General features: G+C 43.6%; 1 protein-coding gene across 2 annotated transcripts in view; it reads right to left on the reverse strand.

Moving 5' to 3' along the window:
* sema4c (sema domain, immunoglobulin domain (Ig), transmembrane domain (TM) and short cytoplasmic domain, (semaphorin) 4C) overlaps positions 1-10,079 on the reverse strand; it is a 50,132-nt gene extending 40,053 nt beyond the window's left edge. For both annotated transcript variants that reach the window (XR_013933400.1, XM_080432336.1), the window contains exon 1: positions 9,854-10,079. Coding sequence is in view for 1 of the 2 variants with exons in the window: in XM_080432336.1 (XP_080288462.1) it covers positions 9,854-9,974 (121 nt within the window). In the remaining variant the exon portion in view is untranslated. The remainder of the gene's footprint in view (positions 1-9,853) is intronic.
* Between the last annotated feature and the right edge of the window lie 15,865 nt (positions 10,080-25,944).

Raw genomic sequence — 25,944 nt, forward strand, 5'->3', positions numbered from 1 at the left:
TCCTTAAATATAGTCTTTGTTTTAAAATCACACATTTGTGTGTGGCATGCGTGCGTAATGATGCCTGGTTGCAGCATTCGTTTATTAGAACTAATTTTCTTCAGAATAACAAGCAATGAAAGGGTAATGCACACAAATAGGTGCTTTAGAATAATCCATCATAACATTGATCGTCTCAGCTGGCTGGCAATAGATCAATATACAATATAGGCTACTGAATACTGTACTCATAGGTCATGGCAACATAATATTAACTGGTAACTGGTGCCGTCCCTGAGTCTGGTTAGAGGACAGTTGACTGAGCTTTTGTGGAAATCGTATACGGTCTCCTCATAGAGCTTTTCAATTAAAGTGGTGAAATGTTATGGAACAGTACAATGTATTCTGTGGTGTATCCATCTTTGTGATTAGTGGTTGCGACGCAACCTTGTAGTGATGAGTCATCTTCAAATGCGAGTGCATCGTTGTTTCTGATTTGTGGTAGGAGAACTTGGCGTTGCACATTAGCTTACATTTGACCTTGTTTTCATTGCTACACAAAACTTCTCATACATGCCAATCTCTCCATCTCTGTAATGTTGTATATTGCCCTCCTCTGTGAAATTGTTTGTGTGTGTGTGTGTGTGTGTGTGTGTGTGTGTGTGTGTGTGTGTGTGTGTGAGAGAGAGAGAGAGAGCGAGCGAGAGAGTGAGAGAGAGCGAACAAGAGAGAGAGAGAGAGAGTGAGGGAGAGAGAGAGAGAGCACATCCGAAGAAGTTATATTTTTCACATAAAAAAGGTATTTGACATATAAAAAACTACCAAAACCGGTAATTAACGACATAACACAACCTTTGACAGCGACAGTATAACGGTATAACAGCAGCAGTGCACTATAGGCCCTGACAATTGTCCCCGGTGTGTGTGTAGTGTATGCATGCTATTTCAGAGCCAGAGCCAAAACCAAACCACCCCTTGCTGTGAATGACACGGAGGGAGTGCTTGTTTCGGTTCATGTGATAATCAATTCCGTACACCACGGCTTGCCAACTTGGACGGCAGCGCTCATCGCCACGCGAGACCATCGGCTGTTCGGCGCGGGCACTCGCTTGCTTAACGGCTTGCTTGGGCATGCCTCATGAACCTCAAGGCTTCGCTGTCAAACCTGCCTGCTTGTGATTTAAAAAAGTCAAGCATGCATTTGTTGTAAACCCTTGCACATTCGCGAGACGTCGAGTGAACCAAAAACAATTGCTCCCCAAACAAATTGACTTTCGGAACGACACATACGTCCCCGGCTGTTAATCCTGAGAGGCCAATCAGAAAATGGTCAGGGGCTGATTGACACTTGTGCCAGACAGATGTAATGTGATCTGCCCCCTTACCCCTCCTCCTCCTCCTCTCCTTCTTCCTCCCACTCCAACCACTCATTACCCTAATTGGAGGGTTTTCAGAGATACGGGCGACAGAGAGAGAGAGAGAGAGAGAATGAGAGAGAGAGAGAGTTTATGGAGGTCAAAAGAATGGTCCACCCTCCTTTTTGTGGCTCTTGTTTTCTTTCTCTCATTCTACCTCCCTCTCTTTCTGTAAATCATGAGGCGTACATTTTGCTTTGGTCTTTTAAGTTTTAAGGTTCATTTGGGGTGTCCATTTGTGGTGTCCAAGCAGCTACATGTTAACATCGACACAACTCTCTCCCTCTCTACGTATTCCTCTTTTTATTTCTTGTATCCCTTTGCTTTTCTCTATTTTTTACCTCTATCTCTGTTCTCACACACACACACACACACACACACACACACACACACACACACACACACACACACACACACACACACACACACACACACACACACACACACACACACACACCACACACACACACACACACACACACACACACACACACACACACACACACACACACACACTCTCTCTCTCTCTCTCCTCTCTCTCTCTCTCTCTCTCTCTCTCTCTCTCTCTCTCTCTCTCTCTCTCTCTCTCTCTCTCTCTCTCTCTCTCTCTCTCTCTCTCTCACCCTCTGTTCTCTCTCTCTCTCGTTGTCTTTGACCACAGCTGCTGGGGCTTTGTGATTTTGTTTTACTTGACTGGTAATTGGAGTCTCTGTGTTAGTGTGTGTGTGTGTGTGTGTGCGCCGTTGGTGCGTGCGTGTGTGAGTGAGAGAAAAGACGAGAAGAGATATGGAAAGTATCTGAAGGAATGACAGAGTGAGAGAGAGGAGAGAGAAATTAAGTATAAATATGCAGATCATAAAAGAAAGAGAGAGGAAGAGAGGATTTTGCATTTTATAAAAAGATCATGACAGTGGAAAAGGAGAATCAGAGTATATATGCTAGAGACCGACAGAGATATTTTTCTTTGTCATAGAAAGAGCGAGAGGAAAGGAGAGAGACATATGGAAAGAAATGAAGGAGCAGGATGAAATGAAGGATGCATCATGAAATTAAGACAAAAAACAAACAAATTAGAAATGACAAGCCTCCATTTTGAGATCAGTAGCAGTGGTCTGTGGCAGTTGGAGAGAGAGAGTGTACTGTATATGCGCAAGCGTGCATGCGTGTGTGTCTCTGTCTGTCTGTGTGTGTGTGTGTGTGTGTGTGTGACACGCACGCACGCACGCACGCACGCACACACACACACACACACACACACACACACACACACACACACACACACACACACACACACACACACACACACACACACACACACACACACACACACACACACACACACACACACACACAGACACACACAGAGAGAGCGAGGTCATCGGGGCACACAAGTGTTAGAAAATAACTAGCTAATGGGTCCTCCAATCAGTTTGCTGTTTCTCTAAGCCTATTGAAAGGCCTCTGAAGAGATGAGTGAGAGAGAACATGAGAAAGAAAGAGAAGATGGAAATGAATGTCGAAAATTAATAAGTGTCTGAAGAGAGACAGAGAGAGACAGAGAGAGAGAGAGAGAGAGAGAGAGAGAGAGAGAGAGAGAGAGAGAGAGAGAGAGAGAGAGGGCCCTATTTTCAGCGACCGGCGCGATGCGCTAAACTTATTTCAGCAGCTTGCGCCGGCGTGTAATCATATCTTCCCCGCGCACAACTGCTTTGTGCTCAATATTTTCTAGATACCCCGGTGCCGTGCGGCGAGTTTGCGCATGAGGCAGTGATGTTTAACAGACGAGCAGTGATAGAAAGAGTGTATGTAGTTGCGTGCACATTAAAAAGATCAGATTTACAAGCGTTGTGAGCTTGGAGACCATGCACGGCCATGGTATGCACTTGCGTTTAGATTTCTCCCATTTTCAGTGTTGATGTTTCGGTGAGCAGAGAGCTTTCGTTTCACCCGCGTGTTCAGACAAAATTATATTACATTAGTAGATTTTAAACTTGCGTGTTTCACTTCACACAGGACATTGGTTTTGTCGCTATAGGAAAGCATTCTGTGCTCTTTTGATCTCGCCACTTAGATAGCACTACGTCTCGCGCAGGGTGCACCCTTGCTCCTAAAGGTAATGTCACCCGACACTCTGATTGGTTTGATAAATGTAACGCCCAAAACAAATCTATGAATAGTCCAGGGCCGTTTAGCACCTAGCGCCGGTGTTGCGCTCGGTGCTAGGAGCATTGTTGCGTAGCGTAAATAACACCATTGCACTGCACACACAACCACCACCACCACGCAAGAGATCTAGATCTCTTAAGATTGAAGCCATGGCGCAAAGTTGTGTCATCAAAATAGGTCCCGGAGAGAGGGAGAGAGTGAGAGAGAGAGAGAGAGAGAGAGAGAGTGGCAGAGGTGCTTGGAGGAAACTGAGAAACAAAAAGTAAAAAGACTAAGTGCAACCTTGACATTTTCAATTTCACAGTGTTTGTTTTCTTCATCCCACTTCATCCCACACTTTTGCCCGTTGGCTTCCTGACAATACAGCCTATTAGCTCTGTTAGCTTGACTCACTGCAAAGTACTGTAATGGTTACATCCCTCTTGGCTTGAGTGATGAATGTTAATTAAGACTAGCACACGCACGCACGCACGCACGCACGCACGCACGCACGCGCACGCACGCACGCACGCACGCACGCACACACACACACACACACACACACACACACACACACACACACACACACACACACACACACACACACACACACACACACACACACACACACACACACACACACACACACACACACACACACACACAAGGTGGCACTCTTTGCCAAGTTATGAACTTGCCCAGCGTTGCGCTGACGATGCATCGTGAAGCAGTCGTTCAGCGTGTTTGGTTTCGGTACCCATCACCGGCTGGGTTATTGCATGGGTGAAATAGGCCCTCCCCCTCTCACTCTCCCTCCCTTCTTCCCCCTCTCCACTCTCTAACTCACTGATCGAGGTCTCCCTCTCTTTCCGTCTCTCCCTCTCTCTCTCTCCTCCTCCGTCCCCCCTCTCTCCCGCTGATCGACTAGTACAACAAATGATATGAAAACTAAAACAAATTATATGGTACAGTATAAGGTGTGTCTTGTGGCTTGTGCCGAAATGTCCTTGAGCAAGACACTGAACGCCTAACTGCTCCCAATGTGAGCACACCATCGGTGTACAGTATGAATGTGTAGAATGGGTGACTGTAACACACGTTATAAAGCACTTTGGATGGATGAAGGCACTATTGAAATGCAGACCGTTTTACTATTTGAATACAAGCTTTAAACATCTTGTATTATCTACAGACACTATTCAAATAAGCATCTAAGCAGGATTACCCCCTTGTAAATAGGATAAATTCCTAAAATGATCCTTTATTTCCCAATCAGCTGTTCTATAGCTGACAACAACCTAGCCAGTGGCATTCCTCTGGGTTATGGAATATAAACAGCGGGACCATTCTTCACGGCTATGGGATCATCAGCGTGAACAACAGGATACATGCTGGTAACCACCTGACAGTATATCCCAATCAGATATCAGTGTATTTTCAATAGTATTATTTTTCTAAATGCTACATGGATTGAAGTGTGTTGTATGTGCAATGTATCAATATTATTGACACTAGTAGATATCGTTTGGTATTTTGGATAACAATATTATGATGTGTGTGACATAAGTGTCATATTTTCCTGAATTTAAAGGCTACATCACATTAAACTGATGTCAAATGATCAAAAATATTACCGTGTAAATGCGAATTTAAGCACCAGTCTTAAATTATTCTGGTTCACTGAACACGTTCTTTTTTAATTAATCTATCTACTCTATGAATTGATAAATGTTAGGCGAGTAACTCGGTAAATCACATGCAGCCCTGTGATCAAAACCTGTTGGTGTCTCAACTATGCTGTCTCTCTATGTTCCAATTGTTTATCTCTAAGAATATGAAAGGGGAGTGCACTGTCCAGTTCCCTTTACATCAGCAAACTACCAGTTGCTTTTCATAAAAAAGGAGTATTACAAAAGCAGGGTGCAAAACATGAAGTGTTCGAAAAGCATTGGAAGTGAGTGGGATATGGGGAAGACGGAGGGAGATGGAGAGTCTGGGAGAAAAGAGAGTAGTGCCAGTCAATAAAAGCAGATTGATGAACAGTGCGTGTGCTGAAGCAACACTTTTGCTGAATATTTAATGTCTGACAAGCAGCTTTGGCAACACTGATTCTATTTACCAGCCACATCATTAAAGTCACTGAGCACTGAAAGAGAGGGACGAGCAGGATTTGTTTTTCTCCACGGGACATGTCAATAAGACATCTGTTAATGTCAATCCGAGAGACACGGAGATATATATTGAAAATGAGTTCCATTTTATGTTCTACTGCCCCTTATATCATGAGCTGCGGCAAACATTATTCAATAGGTGTAAAAACCTAGATTTGATATGGTTAAGTGACGCAGAGAGACATGGATTTTTCAAAATAAGATATTCGACTTCGCACAGAATACTTAAGAGAAAGCATGGGACAAACGGACAAAGAAAAAATAAATGTGATATATTAATTTACGTTTTTGGGGTATAACCAAACATTTTCTTCTTGGAAACTGTGAATGTGAAAGAAGTGAATGTGATATTGTTTATTGGTGTTTTTATAATCCCGTAAGGGATGGGTCTTATGACAAGACACAAACATAAAAATTAATTAATTCATATATATATGGAGAGAGGGAGAAATAAAGAAAGGACAAAAGAGAAAGAGTGGGAGAGAGAGGAGATAAAGAGCGACAAATAGTGTGTGTGTGTGTGTGTGTGTGTGTGTGTGTGTGTGTGTGTGTGTGTGTGTGTTCTTCCTGTGTGACCTAGATGACTTTAAGCCCCGCATAATTGTAGGGGTGGAGAGGGAGTGGGGGGAGGGAGGGCCTAAATATTATCTATTCATCCATCTCTATCCCCCACACACAACCAGCCCACTGGGAGAAACAAACCCTACAGATTACCAGCCTACAAAAATGGCACTTAAGCATTATACACTGAACGCACGCACGCACGCACGCACGCACGCACGCACGCACGCACGCACGCACAGACACACAGACACACACACACACACACACACACACACACACACACACACACACACACACACACACACACACACACACACAATGTGGTCAGACAACTCAACATGACACAAAATAACATGAACACAGCGACGGCGTATTGCTGTGTGCATGTTGGAGTGTATATGTATTTCTGCGTGTGTGTGTATATGTATTTCTGTGTGTGTGTGTGTGTGTGTTGGAGTGTGACTTTTTTGTCTTTCTGTTGTTCCTCTGTCTGCCCCCCCTCTCTCTCTCTCTCTCTCTCTCTCTTGCCTCAACCTAGTTTCTGTCCTTTTAAGGCAGTAAGCACTAAGCAACTGGTCTCTCTCCCTGTCCTTCCTTCTCTTCACCTATTTCCCTCTGTTTACATCCCTCTGTTTTCTCTTCTTCTTCTATGTTTGCCACTCTGTCTCTCTGCCTGTCTCTTTTCTCCCCTTCTATCTAGCACTCTCTTTTTCCATTCTCTCTTTCATGCCTTTCTCCCTCACTTCCCTCACACTTTCTTTATTTTCCTCTCCTTTCCGACTCTTTCTGTCTCCCTTCCTCTGTCTCTTGCCATCATCGTCAACTCTCCCTTTCTCTCCCTTCAAACTCTGTCACTTTCTCTCTCTGACTCCTATTTCCCCTCCCTCGCTTCCCCCTCATTCAACTTTTTCCCCCTCTCCCTTGTCACATCCCTCTCTTCCTCCTGTCTTTTCATCAATCCATCTCTGTCCATCATCAGTCCATCCCATCCTTCCACCTCTCCTTCCTTTCTCTCCATTTCATTTCTGTGAGTGTGAGCCACTGTTTATCAGCCTATCTGTGTGGTGGAGCCTGGCATTGGATATTGTGTGTGTGTGTGTGTGTGTGTGTGTGTGTGTGTGTGTGTGTGTGTGTGTGTGTGTGTGTGTGTGTGTGTGTGTGTGTGTGTGTGTGTGATGTGCGCGCTGCAGTTTTCATGTGTTTGGTGGTGTTTGTGGTGTGCGTGCATGCGTGTGCAAATGACATGGCAACTTGGCAAGTCTCAACCATATCTATTGAATGCCTGTCAATACTTTTCCATTATATCCCCACATTGTCCAAACCACACCAATCAGCACTACTCTGCGGAGAGAAAGGGAGAGAGAGGCGGAGGGATGGTCACAGAAGGAGAGAGGTATACATGATAGACAGTGGTGTAAAGTAACTAAGTTCATTTACTTAAGTACTGTACTTAAGTACAATTTTGAGGTATTTGTCCTTTACTTGAGTATTTCCAATTTCCAACACTTTTACTTCTACTCCACTACATCTCAGAGGCAAATATTGTACTTTTACTCCACTACAATGATTAGAAAACTTGAGTTACTAGTACTTTTCAGATATAAATTATGATTTTATGAAACATATATTAACCACTTAAGCCCTATTTTATACCTAGGCTATTTGAAAATAGCCGATCTGCAAGCTCACAACACGTTATGAGCTTGTAGATCTGCTACTTTCACTATTTGTTGAAAAAAGGATATTAAACATTAATTTGGACATCTTCTAAATTCCAATACGTCAATGCGTTGATATTAAAAAGAAAATATACTTTGTAATTTGTACTTCTGAATACTTGAGTATTTACTTGAGTATATACTTTGTCCACCACTGGGGCGAAACCATCATTGGAGAGATGAAGATAGAGAGAGAGGAGAGACAGGGAGTGAGAGAGTGAGAAAATAAAATAAGCTAAGCCACAAGAAGGAGGGGAGAGAGATACAGAGAGGGGTAGAGAGAGATACAAGGAGAAGACAATCGACAATACAATTTACAATTACCACTGGGAAGGTGTGAGCTACCATTAGAAGCAAGGGATAGAGAGGAAGAGAGAGGGTGGGGGTCTCAAATACCCTCTGCTCTCCTGGAGCTTGTGAGAAATCGGAGCTCTCTGCAAAATCCCTGCCAGGGAGCAAGAGAGAGACAGAGAGCGAGAGAGAGCGAGAGAGCGAGACAGAGAGAGTATGCTTGGGTTCATTCACTAGTTGAGCAAGAACACAAAGCCAGCTAGAGAAGAGAGAAGCTGATGGGGCGAGAGAGGGGAGCATAAAAGATAGGGAAAGATAAAGGGATGAAATAAGAGAGCGGTGACACATACCCCAAGGTGAGAAGATGAACCTTTTTTCAAAGGAAGAAAGAAAGAAAAAAAGCCGCATCTCTCCTTTCATGATCCTGTCTATAATATTCCCTTAATCCCCGGGAGAGAAAGGAAACGCTTCCCGTACATACAAAAGGTGTTTTTTGTCAGCACACATTGCCACACAACAATTGGTATTCTTAAAGTCCTGATGACATGAAGCCCGGCTCAGACACAAAGGTACTCCTCAAGAGAAGAGAAACAATACACAGCTCCCACGATGCGGCCGTAAAGACAAACCAATCAAATAGACAGAGTATATACATGCCTGTACATACATACATACACACACATACAAGAACACACACACACACACACACACACACGTGCACTCGCACGCACACGCACACACACACACACACACACACACACACACACACACACACACACACACACACACACACACACACACAACCTCCTTTACCTACAGCAGAGTTTCTATAGCCAGTAGATTTTCCTCTTGCTGTCAAAATCGGATCAAATTAAGCACATATACCGTACAATCGTGGGACAATGTGTCGCATTTCCAAAACTCCTTATATTAAAAATGCTTATCAAGTGCACAGCACGATGCCATCCCCATAACATCGTTCTTTAAAGTCCTGATCCGTGAACTCATTGAGTCATTATGAGGAGCCACACTCATACAGATTATACTATACTGTCCAAGGTAGTCAGCATGCTCCCCAGGACACAAGGGAAGCAAGGCCAAATTATCAAAAGGAATAGGTAATAATAAGTAAGAATATATATAACAAATTATATAACAAATGATTGGCTTAATTTTTTAAATTTGACCTAAAAGGTGTTTTTAGTTGAAAATACCACTTTTGTTGAGCGACATGCCTGTGTGACAAATTTGCCTTTATGTTGATATTTTGACCAGCATATTGATGTAAATATGTGACATGAATATTAGTCTCTTGAGACAGACAGTTGGCTGTTGGCTCACTCAATTATCAAATGCTTCTGCCAGACATTCTGTACAACAGAAGCGCTGAAAATGCGAAGAAACTACAGCAGATGTCTGGCCTCCCTTCCACTTCCGTTTCATCTTTGTAGTCACGTAAATAAAACACAATCCTAGTAGTTACTTTGACCCTACAAATACATCTTGGAAAAAAGAAAAAAAAATCTCATATTGAACAGATTTGTGAATATTTTTAGGCTTGTCCACTCACCATGGTAACGGACGGTCTTGCGCGGGACAGGGTTCCAGTTTAGACACAGTGAGCGCTCCCAGCCAATCACAAGCACCAGCAGCAGGACCTTTGTCCCACCCATGGCTCCCACACCTCCCATTCGCCGAGAGGCCTCGAGTGGCGTTGAGTGAAGGCCCGAGGAACCAGTAAGATGGTCAGTAAGATGGTCCAAGGGGCTGAGAGAGAGCGCACAACCTCCAACGCACAACCTATCAAAAAAACAGAAGAAGAGTTTAAAGATATATTAAGAAAATATGTGTGTGTGTGTGTGTGTGTGTGTGTGTGTGTGTGTGTGTGTGTGTGTGTGTGTGTGTGTGTGTGTGTGCGCTGCTGCGCGCATGCTTGTATGTGTTTGTGAGTGCTGAGAGCTCCTCTCTAGTGACATCACAAAAGCTCCTCAAAACAACTTCAGAGTACTCTAGTATGCAGGTTCAGTGACGGTTATTAAATCGGGCGAGACTGAGGGATCAAAGCTAATAGCCACTGACATCAATCTCAACAGGGAAAATGAATGTCAAGGCAAGGACAGTCAGCGGTGATTGTGCCTACCTACAGTAATACAAATGCCTTATGGTTAAATGAACTTGTCAATAAAACAGTTATGGTGGGTATGACAGGACCAGACCACAGGATGATAGAAGCCTGGCAATATTGCAGGTGATGTGTCAATGCAGTGCACGCACGCGCACGCACACACACACGAAAACTCTTGCATGCATGCACGCACAGTCAATCTCTTCACTTGGTTATATGCACTGACACTCACTTACACACAGTACACACTCTCTCTCTCTCTCTCTCTCTCTCTCTCTGTCAAACACACACACACGCACACGCACACGCACACGCACGCACACACACACACACACACACACACACACGCACACGCACACGCACACGCACACACACACACACACACTTGCTTCCTCGCTGTGAGATTGCTACTCTGATGATAGATGCTGATTGGAAAGAACACATTGACTTTCAAATAGTATTTCTATTTACAAAATACCTCCAGCTTCATCGGTAGTATCTCTCCCTATTCGCACCTCGTTTTGAGGTACATTATGAAGCACATTTGAGTGGTGGAAAAGACTAGAAAACTTGAAAAAGCGCTATATAAATGCAGTCCATTTAACATAAAGGGAGGCCCCCTTTATTTACCCCAAGGGGGCCTGGCAAGGCTGCCCCACAGAAGAACAAATCTCCCAAAATAATCGAGGGTAAATAAATAAACAAGTACTACATACAGCTAGGGAAAAGATGAAAGAAGAAAAAAGAAAAACAACATGGCTCCCAGATCATTGCAAGCCGCAAGCTGTTAAATGAGCGAGCTTAAATGTTGGGTCTGGGTGAAGGCTTTCCACGGCTCAAAGCTTCGAGGCTCCTGACTCGCAGGCTTTATTGGATCGATGAGAGGGGCCTGCTGGTCAATGCTGACTGAACCAAACACAGATTGAACGCATGGGGAGAGAGGGAGCGAGGGAGATGCAGAGAAGGGGACTAGAGAGAGAGAGAGAGAGAGAGAGAGAGAGAGAGAGAGAGAGAGAGAGAGAGAGAGCGAGAGAGGGAAGGGAGAGCGAGGGAGAGTGAGAGAGAGAATGCAAATGGAAGGAACCAGGGGCTGAGATGGAGAGAGAGATGGAAAGAGAGGGAGAGGGAGATTGATAAGGCAATATGTAGAGAATGAGAGAGAAACATAACAGAGAGACAGGGTGACAGACAGACAGCCAGACAGACGCAAAGAAAAAACGTATTTTTCTTTCCATCACCACTCTTTTTCTTTTTCTCCATCTCTCTCTCAGTCTCTCTGCTCTTTGCCCTGAGGTGTAGCAGTGGAGTGGGAAAGCAGGATTAAGTGGAGAGGCAGCATATCAACGCTGGAGGAGGAAGAGGAGAAGAGAGACAGGGTGGCAGGGTGTGTGGAGAGAGAAGGGGGGAGGAGGAGGAGGGGGAGAAGCAAAGGGTAGTGGGAGAGGAAGAAAAAGGAGCAGAGACGGAGAAACACAGAGGATGGAGGAGAAGGGGACAGTGTCTGTTCTGATCTTCTTCTCACACCCCCATCTCTTTTCTTTATAGTAATATTCTGAGTTAGTAACTTAGTACATTTACTCAAGTACTGTAAATTCTGAGGTATTTTTACTTTACTTGAGTATTTCCAATTTTCAATACTGTTACTTCTACTCCACTACATCTCAGAGGCAAATATTGTACTTTTACTCCACTACAATTATTTGAAAAATGTAGTTACTTGTTACTGTGCAGATATAAATTATTATATTTTAAAACATACAATAACCACTTCAGCCCTATTTTATACATAGGCTATTTGAAAATAGCCAATCTACAAGCTCACAACGCGATGTGACGCGTTGCGAGCTTGTAGATCTGCTATTTTCAAACATTTTAGTACTTTTTAGTATTTAGTATTTTCGTACTATGGTATTGCTACTTTACTTAAGCAAAATGTCTGAGTACCTCTTCCACCACTGGTAATTTTTAAACTCCCTCTCTCATTATTTCTCTCTTGCTACTAATTCTTCCTTTATACCCTTTCTCTCAAATCTCTCTCATACCAGATATCAATCTATGCTTCCATCTCTTCTCCTCCAATGCCCCCTTTCCTTTCCTGTCTTTTATTCTACTGGTAGGGTCTCTTGTATGCCTGCAGGCCAGGGCATATCAAATCACCTTTTAACGATTAGTGTTGTTTTCTCTGGCCGTGTGCTGATGGTGTTTAGCTAATGAGACGGGACAGGCCAGTCTAATAACATCACAGCCTTCCTACAATGGGCAGCGCATTAACACACACAGACAGAGAAATAGGGCACATTTTCTGATTATAGTGCCTGGATGGTGTGCGTCACTTTGTGTTAGCGGGTGTGTGGGTGGATTTTTGTGTGTGCATGTTTATTTGACATGTGTGAATTTACAGGTGTGTGGAGGCGTCCGTGGGTGCACGTTTGATGCAATTTGTATGGGATTTGTGTCTCGATCTCTGTGTTTTAATTATGTGCCAGACACCTGAACGTGTTTTTCTGCGCCGGTATTATGCATGTGTGTGTGTGTGTGTGTGTGTGTGTGTGTGTGTGTGTGTGTGTGTGTGTGTGTGTGTGTGTGTGTGTGTGTGTGTGTGTGTGTGTGTGCACACGCGTGTGTGTATTTTTGTGCATCTGGAGTTGAGCCCAGTCCCTGAGGAGAAGACAAAGATGTTTCTTGTGAATATGTGGTTGTCGAAAGAGAGAGAGGAGGAATATAGAGGAGACACAATCCAGAATTCTCACACCACTGTCTCCTTCCCTCGCCAGCTCTCTCTCTCTCTCTCTCTCTCTCTCTCTCTCTCTCTCTCTCTCTCTCTCTCTCTCTCTCTCTCTCTCTCTCCCTCTCTCCCTTCCACTCCATCTACTGCTGTCCTCTTAATGCCCTTCTTTGTCACACCGCCCCTTTCCTGACAATCATTTCCTGACTTCCTGATCTGCTGACATATACACACGAGAGAGAGAGAGAGAGAGAGAGAGAGAGGAGAGAGAGAGAGAGAGAGAGAGAGAGAGAGAGAGAGAGAGAGAGAGAGAGAGAGAGAGAGAGAGAGAGAGAGAGAGATCCACAGACCCGATCCTATCTAGTCTATCCTTCCTTCCGGGCATTGTCTGACCTTTGACCCGGCCTGATCCTCTACAGAGGTCAGTGGGGCGTTGGGGTCAGCAGACAACAAGGGTTGGGGGGTGTTACAGTTGTCTGTATGACACACTCCCATAGCCATTAACACTCCCAGACCCTCCCTCACTTCCCCTCCCCTCCTCATGTGAGCAAAGTAAACACAGAAGCAGTCAGCCCACTTCCTTCCTTCCTGCTTTCCCCTGCACCCTGATTCCATCCCTCTATCACCCTTGGCTCTCTTTATGGCTCTGGTAGCACAGTTTACTCAAACACTCACGCACACACAGATGTGTATACAAACAGAGACTCGCACGTAGGTACAAAACAAACGCAAAGGCTGCTGTTTCACCTCTGCACAAAGGGTTAATGAAAGTACGTTCACGCTGTGTGGAGTCAAGACAAGAGTGATTTTGTGGTCACACACGGACAGTCATGGTGCACACACACGCTAGAAGGACGAAAAAACTACACGAAAACAAAAGGGTCAGAAAAGGAAGGGGTTTACGTTTAGAACTTTGTTGTTGTTGTCGTTGTGTCAGGCAGAGAGAGAGAGTTGTTTTTCTAAAGAGGACAGTGGGGCAGCCAACTCCCCTGAGTGTTTTTGTTTTGTTTCTACTGAGACAGACAGTAAGAAAAAAAAGGAGAATTCTCTGGTGGCTTTCCATCCTACGGGCCAGCAGGAGGTTCCAAAGAGAGATACACATCACATGGTTCTAAATGGAATGTGTCATTCTTTTCTCCAAATATATTCCACATGCTGTGTTTTCCCAGGTAGTTTTGTAGGGAGGAATCTTTATTAGGAGGTCTAAATGGTAAATATTCACAAAGAAATTGTTGGTTTCTTCAAGTGATGTGTCTACCAATTGCAAAGGAATAGATCTATGCATGCAAAATAGATGTTTTGATGTGAAATAGACTGTCACTGGAATATTATTGATGTCGACAGACTATGCTCAATTCATACTTTGTCACACGAAGGAGCATAAATTAGGAATAATATAATATTTTTTTTAAATAAAGGTGATAACCAAATAAATGAATTAATAGTATTATTTATTAGTTAAGTTTATTTGGAGCCTGGCTGGTGTATTTCCTGTTCCTATTATTCACAGAAACAACATGTCATCACTCCACCTACACTTTTTCTACCAACACCTCCACCACCTAAATTATCCAATGCTGAGTTGAGTTGAGTGCCATTATCTCCCTATAAACTAAGCCAAACTATACAACTCAGTTTCTACAGTATTCACACATCGGATTACTCCCTAACATGACATGTAGCTGTTTAAAGAATGGGTACAGTATGTCGCATATGGTCTCTACAGCTGGTGCTATTCTGGCTCTTTGTTTTGTAGCATGCTTGTTTCAGCCAAAGACAGCAAATTTGCTCAAAGAAATAGCTTCATACATTTTGCTCAACACCGTTTTGTGTTTGTGCACAGCAGTACACAAGAGTACAAAGGACCCCAATGGAAACAAGCCCAAGTGCTTTCTTGGGGTTTAAAATCCTCTTAACAGACCTTGTATTGAACTGTACTTCCCTGTGCTTGTCTTTGCAAACTGCTAATAAAGTCTTCAATCAATCAATATTCAATCACCTATACAACTATCCTGCATAGTACAGGATAGTTTATAGGTGTATACTTTTGTATAGTGTTGTTCTTTATTGATGGTGCTTCCTATTGTTTTTGCTTACCTTTGTATTGCTGTATACTTTCCTTACTCTGTATCTGAAACTTTGCAACTCTAACTGCTGTGCTGCCTCTGGGCGATTGAAATCCCCCCCCTGGGACCAATAAAGGTATCTATGATTTTATATACAAGAAATCTGAGTATCAAAAGTTTTAAAGTTTGGGCAACAATCCTCTTAATCTGGTTTTGAATATATGAATATAATATATGAATATAATATTGAAGGGATGATCTCTTCATAGGGTTCTTTGTTCAGCCTCAGAGCGCACCAACATTGAAATCGTGAAGATAAAGTAAATTACCGGTTTCCTTCAAAACAGCAGAAGGCTTTGGGGATAGAAGACAATGATCTGCACTTCTCCACATACTCCAAAGCCACCTCAAACATGCAGCAGTGCATAGGTCCGCTTAGAATTGAGCTTCCTCTTATTCAATCCCTATTCACTTATTCAGATCTGTGTCTGCTCAGTCTATTCAAAGCTTCAAGGTTGAACCATACACACAACACCTTCACTGCACCTCTCAGATGAACTCTTGACACCCCCAAATTTAATCTATTTTTAATGAGAGAGTGGAGCTAATGAAGGTTTGTTACAGGTGCACTGCCCCAGGAGGTCATAATGGGCATAATAGGCTAACACGCACACACACACTCACAACCGCACGCACGCACACACACACGCACGCGTGAAATGCATTTGCAATTTTGCACACAGCGTTTGATCTTGTGAGTTACAAGTTCTCAGGAGTAACAAATTGGTGCCCAGGTCATATGTCTAATGACAGACATTTCACAATTTCACAAAATTCACTACTATCACACACTGACACACACATATGTATATTAATTCAGTGGTGATGACTCCACACACGCACATGCGCGTGCGTTATAGCCAACCTCCTTTTTGCTTCCAAACTAACATTAAGTTCCCTATGTGGAAAGATAGAATGAGTCCTTGCTCTGAAGAAGTGGCTATTTATCATCCAGGAATGATCTAAGTAGTAAACAAAACAAGTGATCAGCCGAGGAACTATGTTTAACAGGTTATACCGTGAATCACTGGAGATAAAGAACAGATAATTATAATCCTTTTTGGAGAGAGCAGACTATGAAGAAACAAACACAATTCTTGGTCTGCTTCATTTTTCTAACAAAGAAAACACTCTTTCCACCAACCCATGTTAAAGGGCATTACCTCCCATATACCTCCTACAGCAGCATATCACTACGGTATGTGTACTGTAGATTTGTACAGTGTGTGTTATCAGCATGTGTTTGTCTGTCCGTTGAGTGTGCATGCTTGTATGTATGTATGTATGTATGTATGTATGTATGTATGTATGTATGTATGTATGTATGTATGTATGTATGTATGTATGTATGTATGTATGTATGTATGTATGTATGTATGTATGTGTGTGTGTGTACAGTATGTGTATGTGTGTGTGTGTGTGTGTGTGTGTGTGTGTGTGTGTGTGTGTGTGTGTGTGTGTGTGTGTGTGTGTGTGTGTGTGTGTGTGTGTGTGTGTGTGTTTGTGTGTGTATGTCTGTGTGTGTGGGTGTACATATCATGTGTGCATGTGAGGAGAAGATATAATGACTCTATTAGGGAGATAAATGTATAACACTTGTGCGTGCGCCCGTCTTGTATGATTGTTGCTTGTGTGCTGTACCGTGGCATGCAACCCAAGCATTCGTTTTTTCATGCACCAACCAAACCAAAGCCTCCTCTGCCTCCACCTCCACACCAAAAAAAAACTCTGCTCTCTGCTTAATTCCAACATCCATCCAACATTTGGCGTCTGTCGTCGGTTTTTCACGCCTCAAAGCACAAAACACTCACCCACACATTTGCGTGCGATTATCAACAATCAGCAGCTAACTCACTATGTGAGCAGAAGTCACAGGATTCAAGTCAATGCCAATCGATTTTACTCTCACATGGTGATTGGCATTTAATTCCCACCCAAATTTAACCCACAGCCCCTCAATACAAAACCCCCTGGCTTCCACTCCAAGCACCACCCATCAGCTCCAGATTTTTCTTCAGCCTTCTCTGGGAGACCCTGTGGCCCTCACATCTTTCTTACACCCCCCTTCCTCTCCTCTCTCCGTCTCACCCACTCTCACTTATTGTCATCCATTGTTCTACTCTACCACCCTTCTCTTGTTCTCTGCCTCTCCATATCTCTTTTTCTTTTCATCATTAGAATTGATTTATGCTCAGTTGCACACGGTGTTTCAGACCGAAAACTGCAGATGTACAAGCTCACAACCGTGTCACATAATATTGGCTATTTTCGGTACACCATACAATGTGCAACCAAGTATAAATCAGTATATCCCCCACCTCCCCCCCACCCCCCCAGTTCGCCTCTCAAATAACCCTCCTCTCCTCTCTCTAACAGTTAGAGAGAGGAGAGGAGGGTTATTTGAGTTAGAGTCTAACTCGTCTTTCACCCTCCCTGACACAATTTCTTCTTTCACCCATGCTGTATCACAGTATCATCTCCCCGTCCATATCTTCTACCATCCTTTCATCCCTTCTAAAACTCTCCCTCTCCCCTTCATCCGTACCACTCTCGCACCCCCCCCTCCCCTCCTCTCCCTCGCTCTCTACTCCATGTCACACTCTGCTGGTCAGGCGTGGCCAGGCTGATAATTCTTGTCATCGTGGCTCTGATCTCTCCCATCGCCGGCCCGCGGCCAGGGGCGCTGCAGCTGATTACAGATAAAAATGGATCTGATTCCGCCGTGTCTGACTGTGGGCCAAACACCTGTTCCAGACCAGTGTAAACGATAGAAGAGCCAGCCCGGGCCAGAGAAGATAAGACGAGGTGAAATTGGAGAGAGAGATTGTCATTTTTGGAGTTAATCAGATTGGAGGCTGTCTGTCTGGCCTGGTTGTCCGCCTGGTTGTCTGCCATATGGTGGATACATGTGCAGGAGGAGTGGATCTGTATTTCCCCATGCGTGGTCATGATAGTGGTGTTCTGGATCCACATGTGCCCCCAAGCTGACTTTTAATCAAATCCCGGCCGTGTCCTTTTATGTGCCTCCCCGTACAACTGCCTGATTCAGTGGTTCTCAACCAGTGGTCCGGGGACCACCAGTGGTCCTTGAAGGTGTTCCAGGTGGTCCCCAGCTAAATGATGGAAAGTTGGTAACCAAATGGACCCTTATTAAGCGTGCCAACGTGTCGTCACCAGCAGAAGGGGCAAATCAGCCTGCGGGGGCGAGGCATTGGGCGTGGCATTGGGCAATGTTAAGTCAACCTGGTTTTTACCCCTCAAAGATGTCCGCAGCTACCAAAAGACACTTGTTGACGCCCCCTTCAGGATTTTTGGCACGCTCTATAGATCTTTAACTCTTGAGAGTGTAAAATGAATAAATTTTACACTCTCAAGAGTTAAATTATTGTTAAACATCTGCATTTAATTAATTAAAGAATTGTTATTTTGATCAATGTTTGCCTGTTATTATCTCTCCTATGGTACCACATCAATACAGCATGGAATTGTGGACAAAATCGTATCCAACGATAACAAAATATTCAAAGTCTTGGGTCCGAGAGGCAAAATCTCATTAAATGGTGGTCTGTGGCTCAAATGCCGAATAAATAATAGCCCTTGATATGAAAAGGTTTGAAAACCACCGCTTTATGTGCCTCCCCATACAACTGTCTAATTCACAGGTTTTCAAAGTGGAGGCCGTGGCCTCCAGGGGGCACCAGGGAGGCCAATTGAAAAGGAGAGGATAAAAAGAAAAAAAGAAGAGAAAAAAATGCCAAATTATTGCCATTTTCCCACCAAAATAACAAAAATAGCTGTTCTACAAGCCGTGAGCTTGCAGAACAGCTAATTTTGTTGTTATTGAAAGTCATTTATTTCACATTAGGAGGGGCTGTAGCCAGAGGCTATGGCTAATTGTGGGTCCATGGGGTTATTTCAGACAGTGTGGTAATGCTACATGCTGAGATGTTTAGAGCAGTGCTTCTCAATCTCAACCTTTTCTGGATCATTGCCCACTTGAAAATCTCAAAAGTGTTCATGGCCCACCCATCTGACCACTTTACACACTTAAGTGGTCAGAAGGAAGCATTTTCAGAGCAAGTTTATTTTAATGATCAATCAATCGATTGTATTCCGGCTTGGATCAATGGAACTGACGTAGTATACTTTAAGTTACTAGTTTAAAACCTTACATACATTTGTTTATATTAATGTTATATTATCAATAAAATCTTAGTGTATTGTCAATTTTTTGGGGTCCTCATTTCTATAATTACATGATATTGTATAATATATTGTATGTTAAATTGTGTACAGTGTATTGTTGCCAATCTCTATATGGGCTCTATATGTATTTATATTATCATTTCCTTATTTGAATATGTCTGTTGGTTTTCACATTGTGAGCTTGTAGATCGGGTGTTCTTCACGAAGAGGTGTGGTGTAGAGGGAAAAAGGACAGGGCCCAGCATAGACCCCTGGGGGACTCCGGTCAAAGAAGTATATAGGGTTTACGTCACCAAGGCAAACTCCCGGCTACTGTGAATGTATCTGGTAGCTCAAATAGATTCGGCTTATGAAAGACTGCTGCAAATAGTGAAACAAGCACACTTCCCTCCACTGTATAACCTAGTTCATTTTCTCTTTCATATCAGTGTATTTATCATCTGTTAACAAGCGGGCCACGCCAAATAATGAGCCCATGAACAAACACAATAAAACAAAGAACTTGCACTGTCTCCATTTGTTCCAGCTGCCAAGAATCTGGTACACGGTCAAACCCACAGTAAAATGTACAGTATCCATTTGTAACTGAGAGCATACAACTGTAACCAAGTGGAACCATTTGGTTACATTCGTACGCTCTCGATTGACACCCGGGAATCTATGGTGTAGGTTCGAGGAGAGGGAAAGGTCAGAGTTCAACTCTATTTGACTCTCTTGACTCTTTAAACTCATATGGAGCCCATCTTCTCTCCCACACACACACAAACTTGGCTGTTCAACAGAGCCGTGAGTACAGGATTTCATTGTAGTGGATTTCTCTACAGGCTGAATAAACTTGAACTGTCTCATGCTCTGCCTCTCTCTCTCTCTCTCGAAGTTGTATATCGTTGCTGTCCAGTGGGAACCTCCTATGTCCAAAACTGTTATTTTTCAGGTCTCAAAACAGCTCAAAACAAGGCGCGTTTGAGCTTGTAGATCGGCTATTTTCAATACTTTTGCATGGCAACGATATACCGTCTCACACTCTGCGTCTTTATCGAAATTATATATTTTGAACTCTGATCTCTCGCTCTGTCTGTCTGTCTATCTGGATGTCTGTCGCTTTCTCACTGCCTCTCCCTCTCTCATTTTCTCTCTCTGACCTTGTGCTGTCAGTGCGGTGCGTTCTCACAGTGATGAGTGTGCACGAGTGCAGCGGGAGAGCTACAGAGGCACGGCCACTCTGCCCTGCATGCTTCCTTCCGCTGCTCCGTGCCCTGCTGGCCCCAGTGGATGCTAGGTTAGCTCCTGACCTGTCACCGTTGCACTCAGGGCAACGGTGTGTGTGTGTGTGTGTGTGTGTGTGTGTGTGTGTGTGTGTGTGTGTGTGTGTGTGTGTGTGTGTGTGTGTGTGTGTGTGTGTGTGTGTGTGTGTGTGTGTGTGTGTGTGTGTGTGTGTGTGTGTGTCTGTGCGTGTCTGTGTGTGTGTGTGTGTGTGTGTGTGCATGCGCGCAGGCTATTTATATACGGCTCAATAGGCCCCCAATGAAGGCAGTGGCTAATTAACACCACAATGTGAGCGCACACACACACACACACACACACACACACACACACACTCGCACACACAGATCCACATACGTGCAGTACTGCATTTGTCGCGTGTTGGCATCACTCGCAGCCACTAGCTCCTGATGATCAGTGAACCGGAAGTATGCAGATAAAAACACCTCAACGAACACACGATCACAGACATACTGACAGAGCAAGAACATCCATCGTAAACACACATACATACACGCACACGCACACACACACACACACACACACACACACACACACACACACACACACACACACACACACACACATACACACTGTACTGTATATACAGTACTATATACTATAACATTCCCTTGTGCACTGATGCACTAATCAAGGCATGGCACAGCACTGCACAGTGCAACACACCACACCACAGAACAGCAACACAATACAACTCGACACGACAGAACCCAACACAGCATGGCACTATAGCTACCCCTGCTAGCAGCGTCAGACAAACAGTGCAGACTGACAAACTTTCCTCTGTTGTGTTTCAAAGCTCATTAAAACCATATTTGGCTCCACACTTTTCTTTGGCGTTGTGATCAGCACAGAGTAATGGAAAATGTCCATATCGCCGATTGCAGGCGCACGCCATATCTAACTCATTTTTAGGAGAACTACCTCTGGGCATGTGAATCTTAAACTTAGAAACACATGTTTCTAAGCGCACAGACACACACACACACACACAAGCACAGAGTGTGCGCATGTCCCTACAGCTTTGAGTGTATTTGTTTTTTCAAAACACTTACATGCTGCTACTAACGCGCACACACACACACACACACACACACACACACACACACACACACACACACACACACACACACACACACACACACACACACACACACACACACACACACACACACACACACACACACACACACACACTTTGTTCTCGCTGTAATTATCTTTCCCTGTTTCTGTACTGGTGTAAAACACATACGACAATACAAATTCAATTCAAAATATGAAAGACACACACACAAGCTTTATTTCTCTAGTCTTTCAGTTGTTTTACACCAACTCATTTCTCTCCCTCTACTTTCTCAATATCCAATTACCCATCCCTCCATCTACAGTATATACTGTATATTCATGTACTGTATACATTCATCAAAATTGTCTGTCTGTCCGTCCGTCCATCTATCTATTACACTCTATAAAACCGACTGTGTCAGACCGCCCACAAAGCTCCAGGGGTGGGGGGTTGAGGTTAATTGACCGGCAGCACTCTCATTCCCATCTCCTCTTCCTCCTCTCCTCTATCTTTCTTCTCTTCTCTTTCTCCTGTTCTTTCAGTGCCTGCTGTGTCCCAAGGGCATTGTGTGGAGCCACCGGCGGTGAGAAAGGTTACACCAACTGTAGCTGGTTCCTATAGACACAGCCCACACACAGCAGGAGGGCAGGCATGATGCTGCCGCTTAGGGCTAGATGTCTTATATGTGCTTATATATGTGTACTGTATGTAACCCAGTCTCTGGCGTTCATAGTAACTGCAGAAAAACTAAGAAAGTACACGGTAGAATTCTTACAGATCCACTTTTTTCATCCTCATTCTCAGTTTTCTCACCTTACATCCCAGATCAATTTAGAAGAATACAAAATAATCTATAATTATGGATTTTTGTCATTTTGTATTGAAAAAAAAGTATATATTTAACAATATAATTGTTAACAGTAGTTTCACTTAAAGATGGAGTGCCATGATATTTTTCAACCCTAAAACCTGATCATAAGGTATTATTATTATGTAAGGATTTTTTTCAACAAAAAAAAGTGTACAGTAAGTGTTAAAATGTTGTTTTTATGTAGACACACCCACCAGTGCATTAAGTATACCTGGTTCTCACCTTAGCACCTCCTCCACCACCTTAGCACCACCCACCTGTCCTAGTCCCTCCTCCTCCTCATGCCCACACCTGTTGTGTTATGATAATGAGGGGGAGGGTGTGGGCTTTGTGATGTCACTAAAGTGCTGTTTCTCTATTGGCACGTTTGACCCTCAAGGTTTCAGCCTCCAGGAAGAAACTCCAAATAGTCAGAGAAGACATAAAACACCATAAAAACACCACCGGGGGGCTTAATGAAGTTCTATCAACCTCATAGACACATGAAAAACAGAAAAAGTGCAAAAACATGGCACCACCTCTTTAAATATGTTGCAAATGACTAAACGTCTCTAAATGTTGCAACACACGCTCCATGTGGCATTTTCCTGTTTGCTTGCAGAGTGTGACTTGGCAGCGTCAATCATATTGCAAAAACTGTGCAGTGCCCTTCGACACTAGTTACTAGGGAAACAAGGACTGAAGTGTTCGAGAACTACATCTTACAGAAATTGTTATTTATGCAAGCAAAAGAGCAATAAGTTGTTTTATCTATGAATTCCACTGAGTTACGCAATTGATAACGATTAATAAATCGATGAGTGGTCTCAGTCTGAAAAGACAGAAACAAGTCTTTTAATTGATTGATTGATTGATTGATTTCTTCCTTCCTTCCTTCCTTCCTTTCTTGTGCAAGAGCAGTAAAAGCTTGTGTTTCCCGAATCAAGAATTGTGTAACACTGTAGAATACTGTCATAGTGTCAATGCTTTGGTCCCATCTACTGTAGGTCTGGATTTACAAACCCAGCTGTTGATGAAAAGTGAATAAAATGAAAATGAAATAATAATAATAATATCTGGCAACATTTTGGGTAAAATGTATATATGTAGATGCTACATGAAGCACACTGTACATGCTAACTGAAGCTGTACTGCTGCATAAGAGTCAAACAACTGGAAGGCAAAGGAAAAGGTGCAGTGATAGCCAGAATGTCAGAGGAAAAAGGGGTTGTAAATATAAAATCATCATTTACAAATCAGCTTCACCTCAGGCTATCTGGAAAAATCTAGGCGCTTGGGAAACGAGGGGGAGGTGACCTCCCACACCTCAGTGACAGCCGGAGGCACTTATACTTTAACTGGTCCAATGCAGGTACACAGCGGTCAACAGTCGGTTTGCACAGGTTTTTAAAACAAAAAAAATCAGAATCCAGCATCCTGTAAAGCCACACCAATTGTATTACTACACAGGAAAATCCTGATTTATCCATTTACAAATCTGACAGTATACAAATTGTACATTTGTAAACTCTCAGAGTTAACTTAATACAGTTTTCTTTTTACTGTGTAATAGTTCTTTCATATTATCTGTTTTGCTTTCTCCTGACCTCAAAAACTGCATATTCATTTAATCACATAAACCTTAGCCTCGTTCCCAGCCATACTCATCTGCGCAGAGAAAAGCCTGGTCACAACCTAATGCAGAGAGTGTCTATAGGGGGCGGCTTCCGTCGTACGTATTTCCCCCGGAAACAATCTTTTTCGACCAATCACGACACTTGTTTCATTCACGGAGAATGTAAACAGATTTGTGAAGTGTCAACGTCATTTCCTTGGGCCAAATTCCGGTACTTCCGTTTAGACACTCAACCGGGCAGCTAGGGCTTGCCCAGGGTGCTTAAACCTTATAAACGTAGTTGACCAGGGTCCCCCACCCTTGGCACCCTCTTTGTTTCCCTCTACACAATTACATTTCAATTCAATTCAATTACATTTTCTTAAAGTGCCAAATCATAACAAGTTGTCTCAAGAGACTTTACATATAGAGCAGATACTTGACTTGTCCCCCCCCCCCCCCCATGCTGAGCAAGCATTTTTGCGACAGTGGCAAGGAAACCCCCCCCCCCCCCCCCCTACACAAAACCTCTTTGCCCAATATAAGCGATCGCATCATGTTGCGACGTGTTGAGCTCTTAGATTTGCTATTTTCACCAAATGTTCACCTATTTTCGCAGAATGTTCTTATTACGAAATGCCCGAGAATACGGAGGCTAGGATTCAAGTGGTAAAGCATCAGTAGGAACTCCGTAGAAGACAATGGTTGCCCTGGGGTGACTAACTACCCAGTTTGCCACTGGCTGCAGGATGTCAAGAATCCCCTTTCTGAAAACCTAAACAACAAATATCATCTTGGTCGGTAAAAAAAGCTAAAAACAGCTAAAAACACACCCTGAAATATCGACAGAAGAGAGGCTATGACGGAGAGAGCTAGAAAAGAAAAAGAAAGTGGTGAGGTGAAAACGGAGAGTGAAAAGTGAGCAGCGCAGCAAACCCCAGCCCGCAGCCCCCCCCCCAGTCCTATCAGGGGTCTGATTAGGGGCCATTAGGAGTAGAAACATAATACCTGGGGCCCAGCGAGAGGCCCCCCAATCTTCCTCTCTCAGCTCTACATTACTGTAACAGCCTGCCTGCTCGAACTCTGTCCAACACGTAGCTAGATCAATACAGCTGAGAGGACAGGAGGAGTGGAGCAGGAGAGATGGAGGAGGAGGAGGAGGAGAGAGGGGTAGGGGGAGAGAGGTGGAGAAGGCCCAGGTTTACGGGAAGATAAGCTGGGGATCGATAGAGGCAAGGACTGCTGCTGCGTGGCTCACACTGAGAGGAGAGGATGGAGAGAGATAGAGAGAGAGTAGAGGATAGAGAGGTAGAGGGTGTGAAGGATGGAGGAATGTAACCCCTGATTTATATTTGTAAAGTATAAATCAAGTTTAAGGTGCTTCAGGTTCACAATCGGGAGTAGCTTGTTTGTGTATTGTGTTGTGCATACAGACAGGCTTCAAGGATCATGCCAGTGCTATTGCATGTGTATCCCAGTAATCCCACTGACTATGAGTCATCACATACAGTATGGCAGACAATTTTCCAAAGCACATTGTAGAAGCCACTGGATTCCTTTAACCGATTCTACAAAATGTCTTCTAAATCCTAACAGTTTTCTGAAAAACTTATGTTGCTATATCAGTGGTTCTCAAACTTTTTCATGTCAACGACCTCCAAAAT

The sequence above is a fragment of the Gymnoscopelus braueri genome (genome assembly GCF_963280865.1).
Source record: "Gymnoscopelus braueri genome assembly, chromosome: 7".
Taxonomy (NCBI): domain Eukaryota; kingdom Metazoa; phylum Chordata; class Actinopteri; order Myctophiformes; family Myctophidae; genus Gymnoscopelus; species Gymnoscopelus braueri.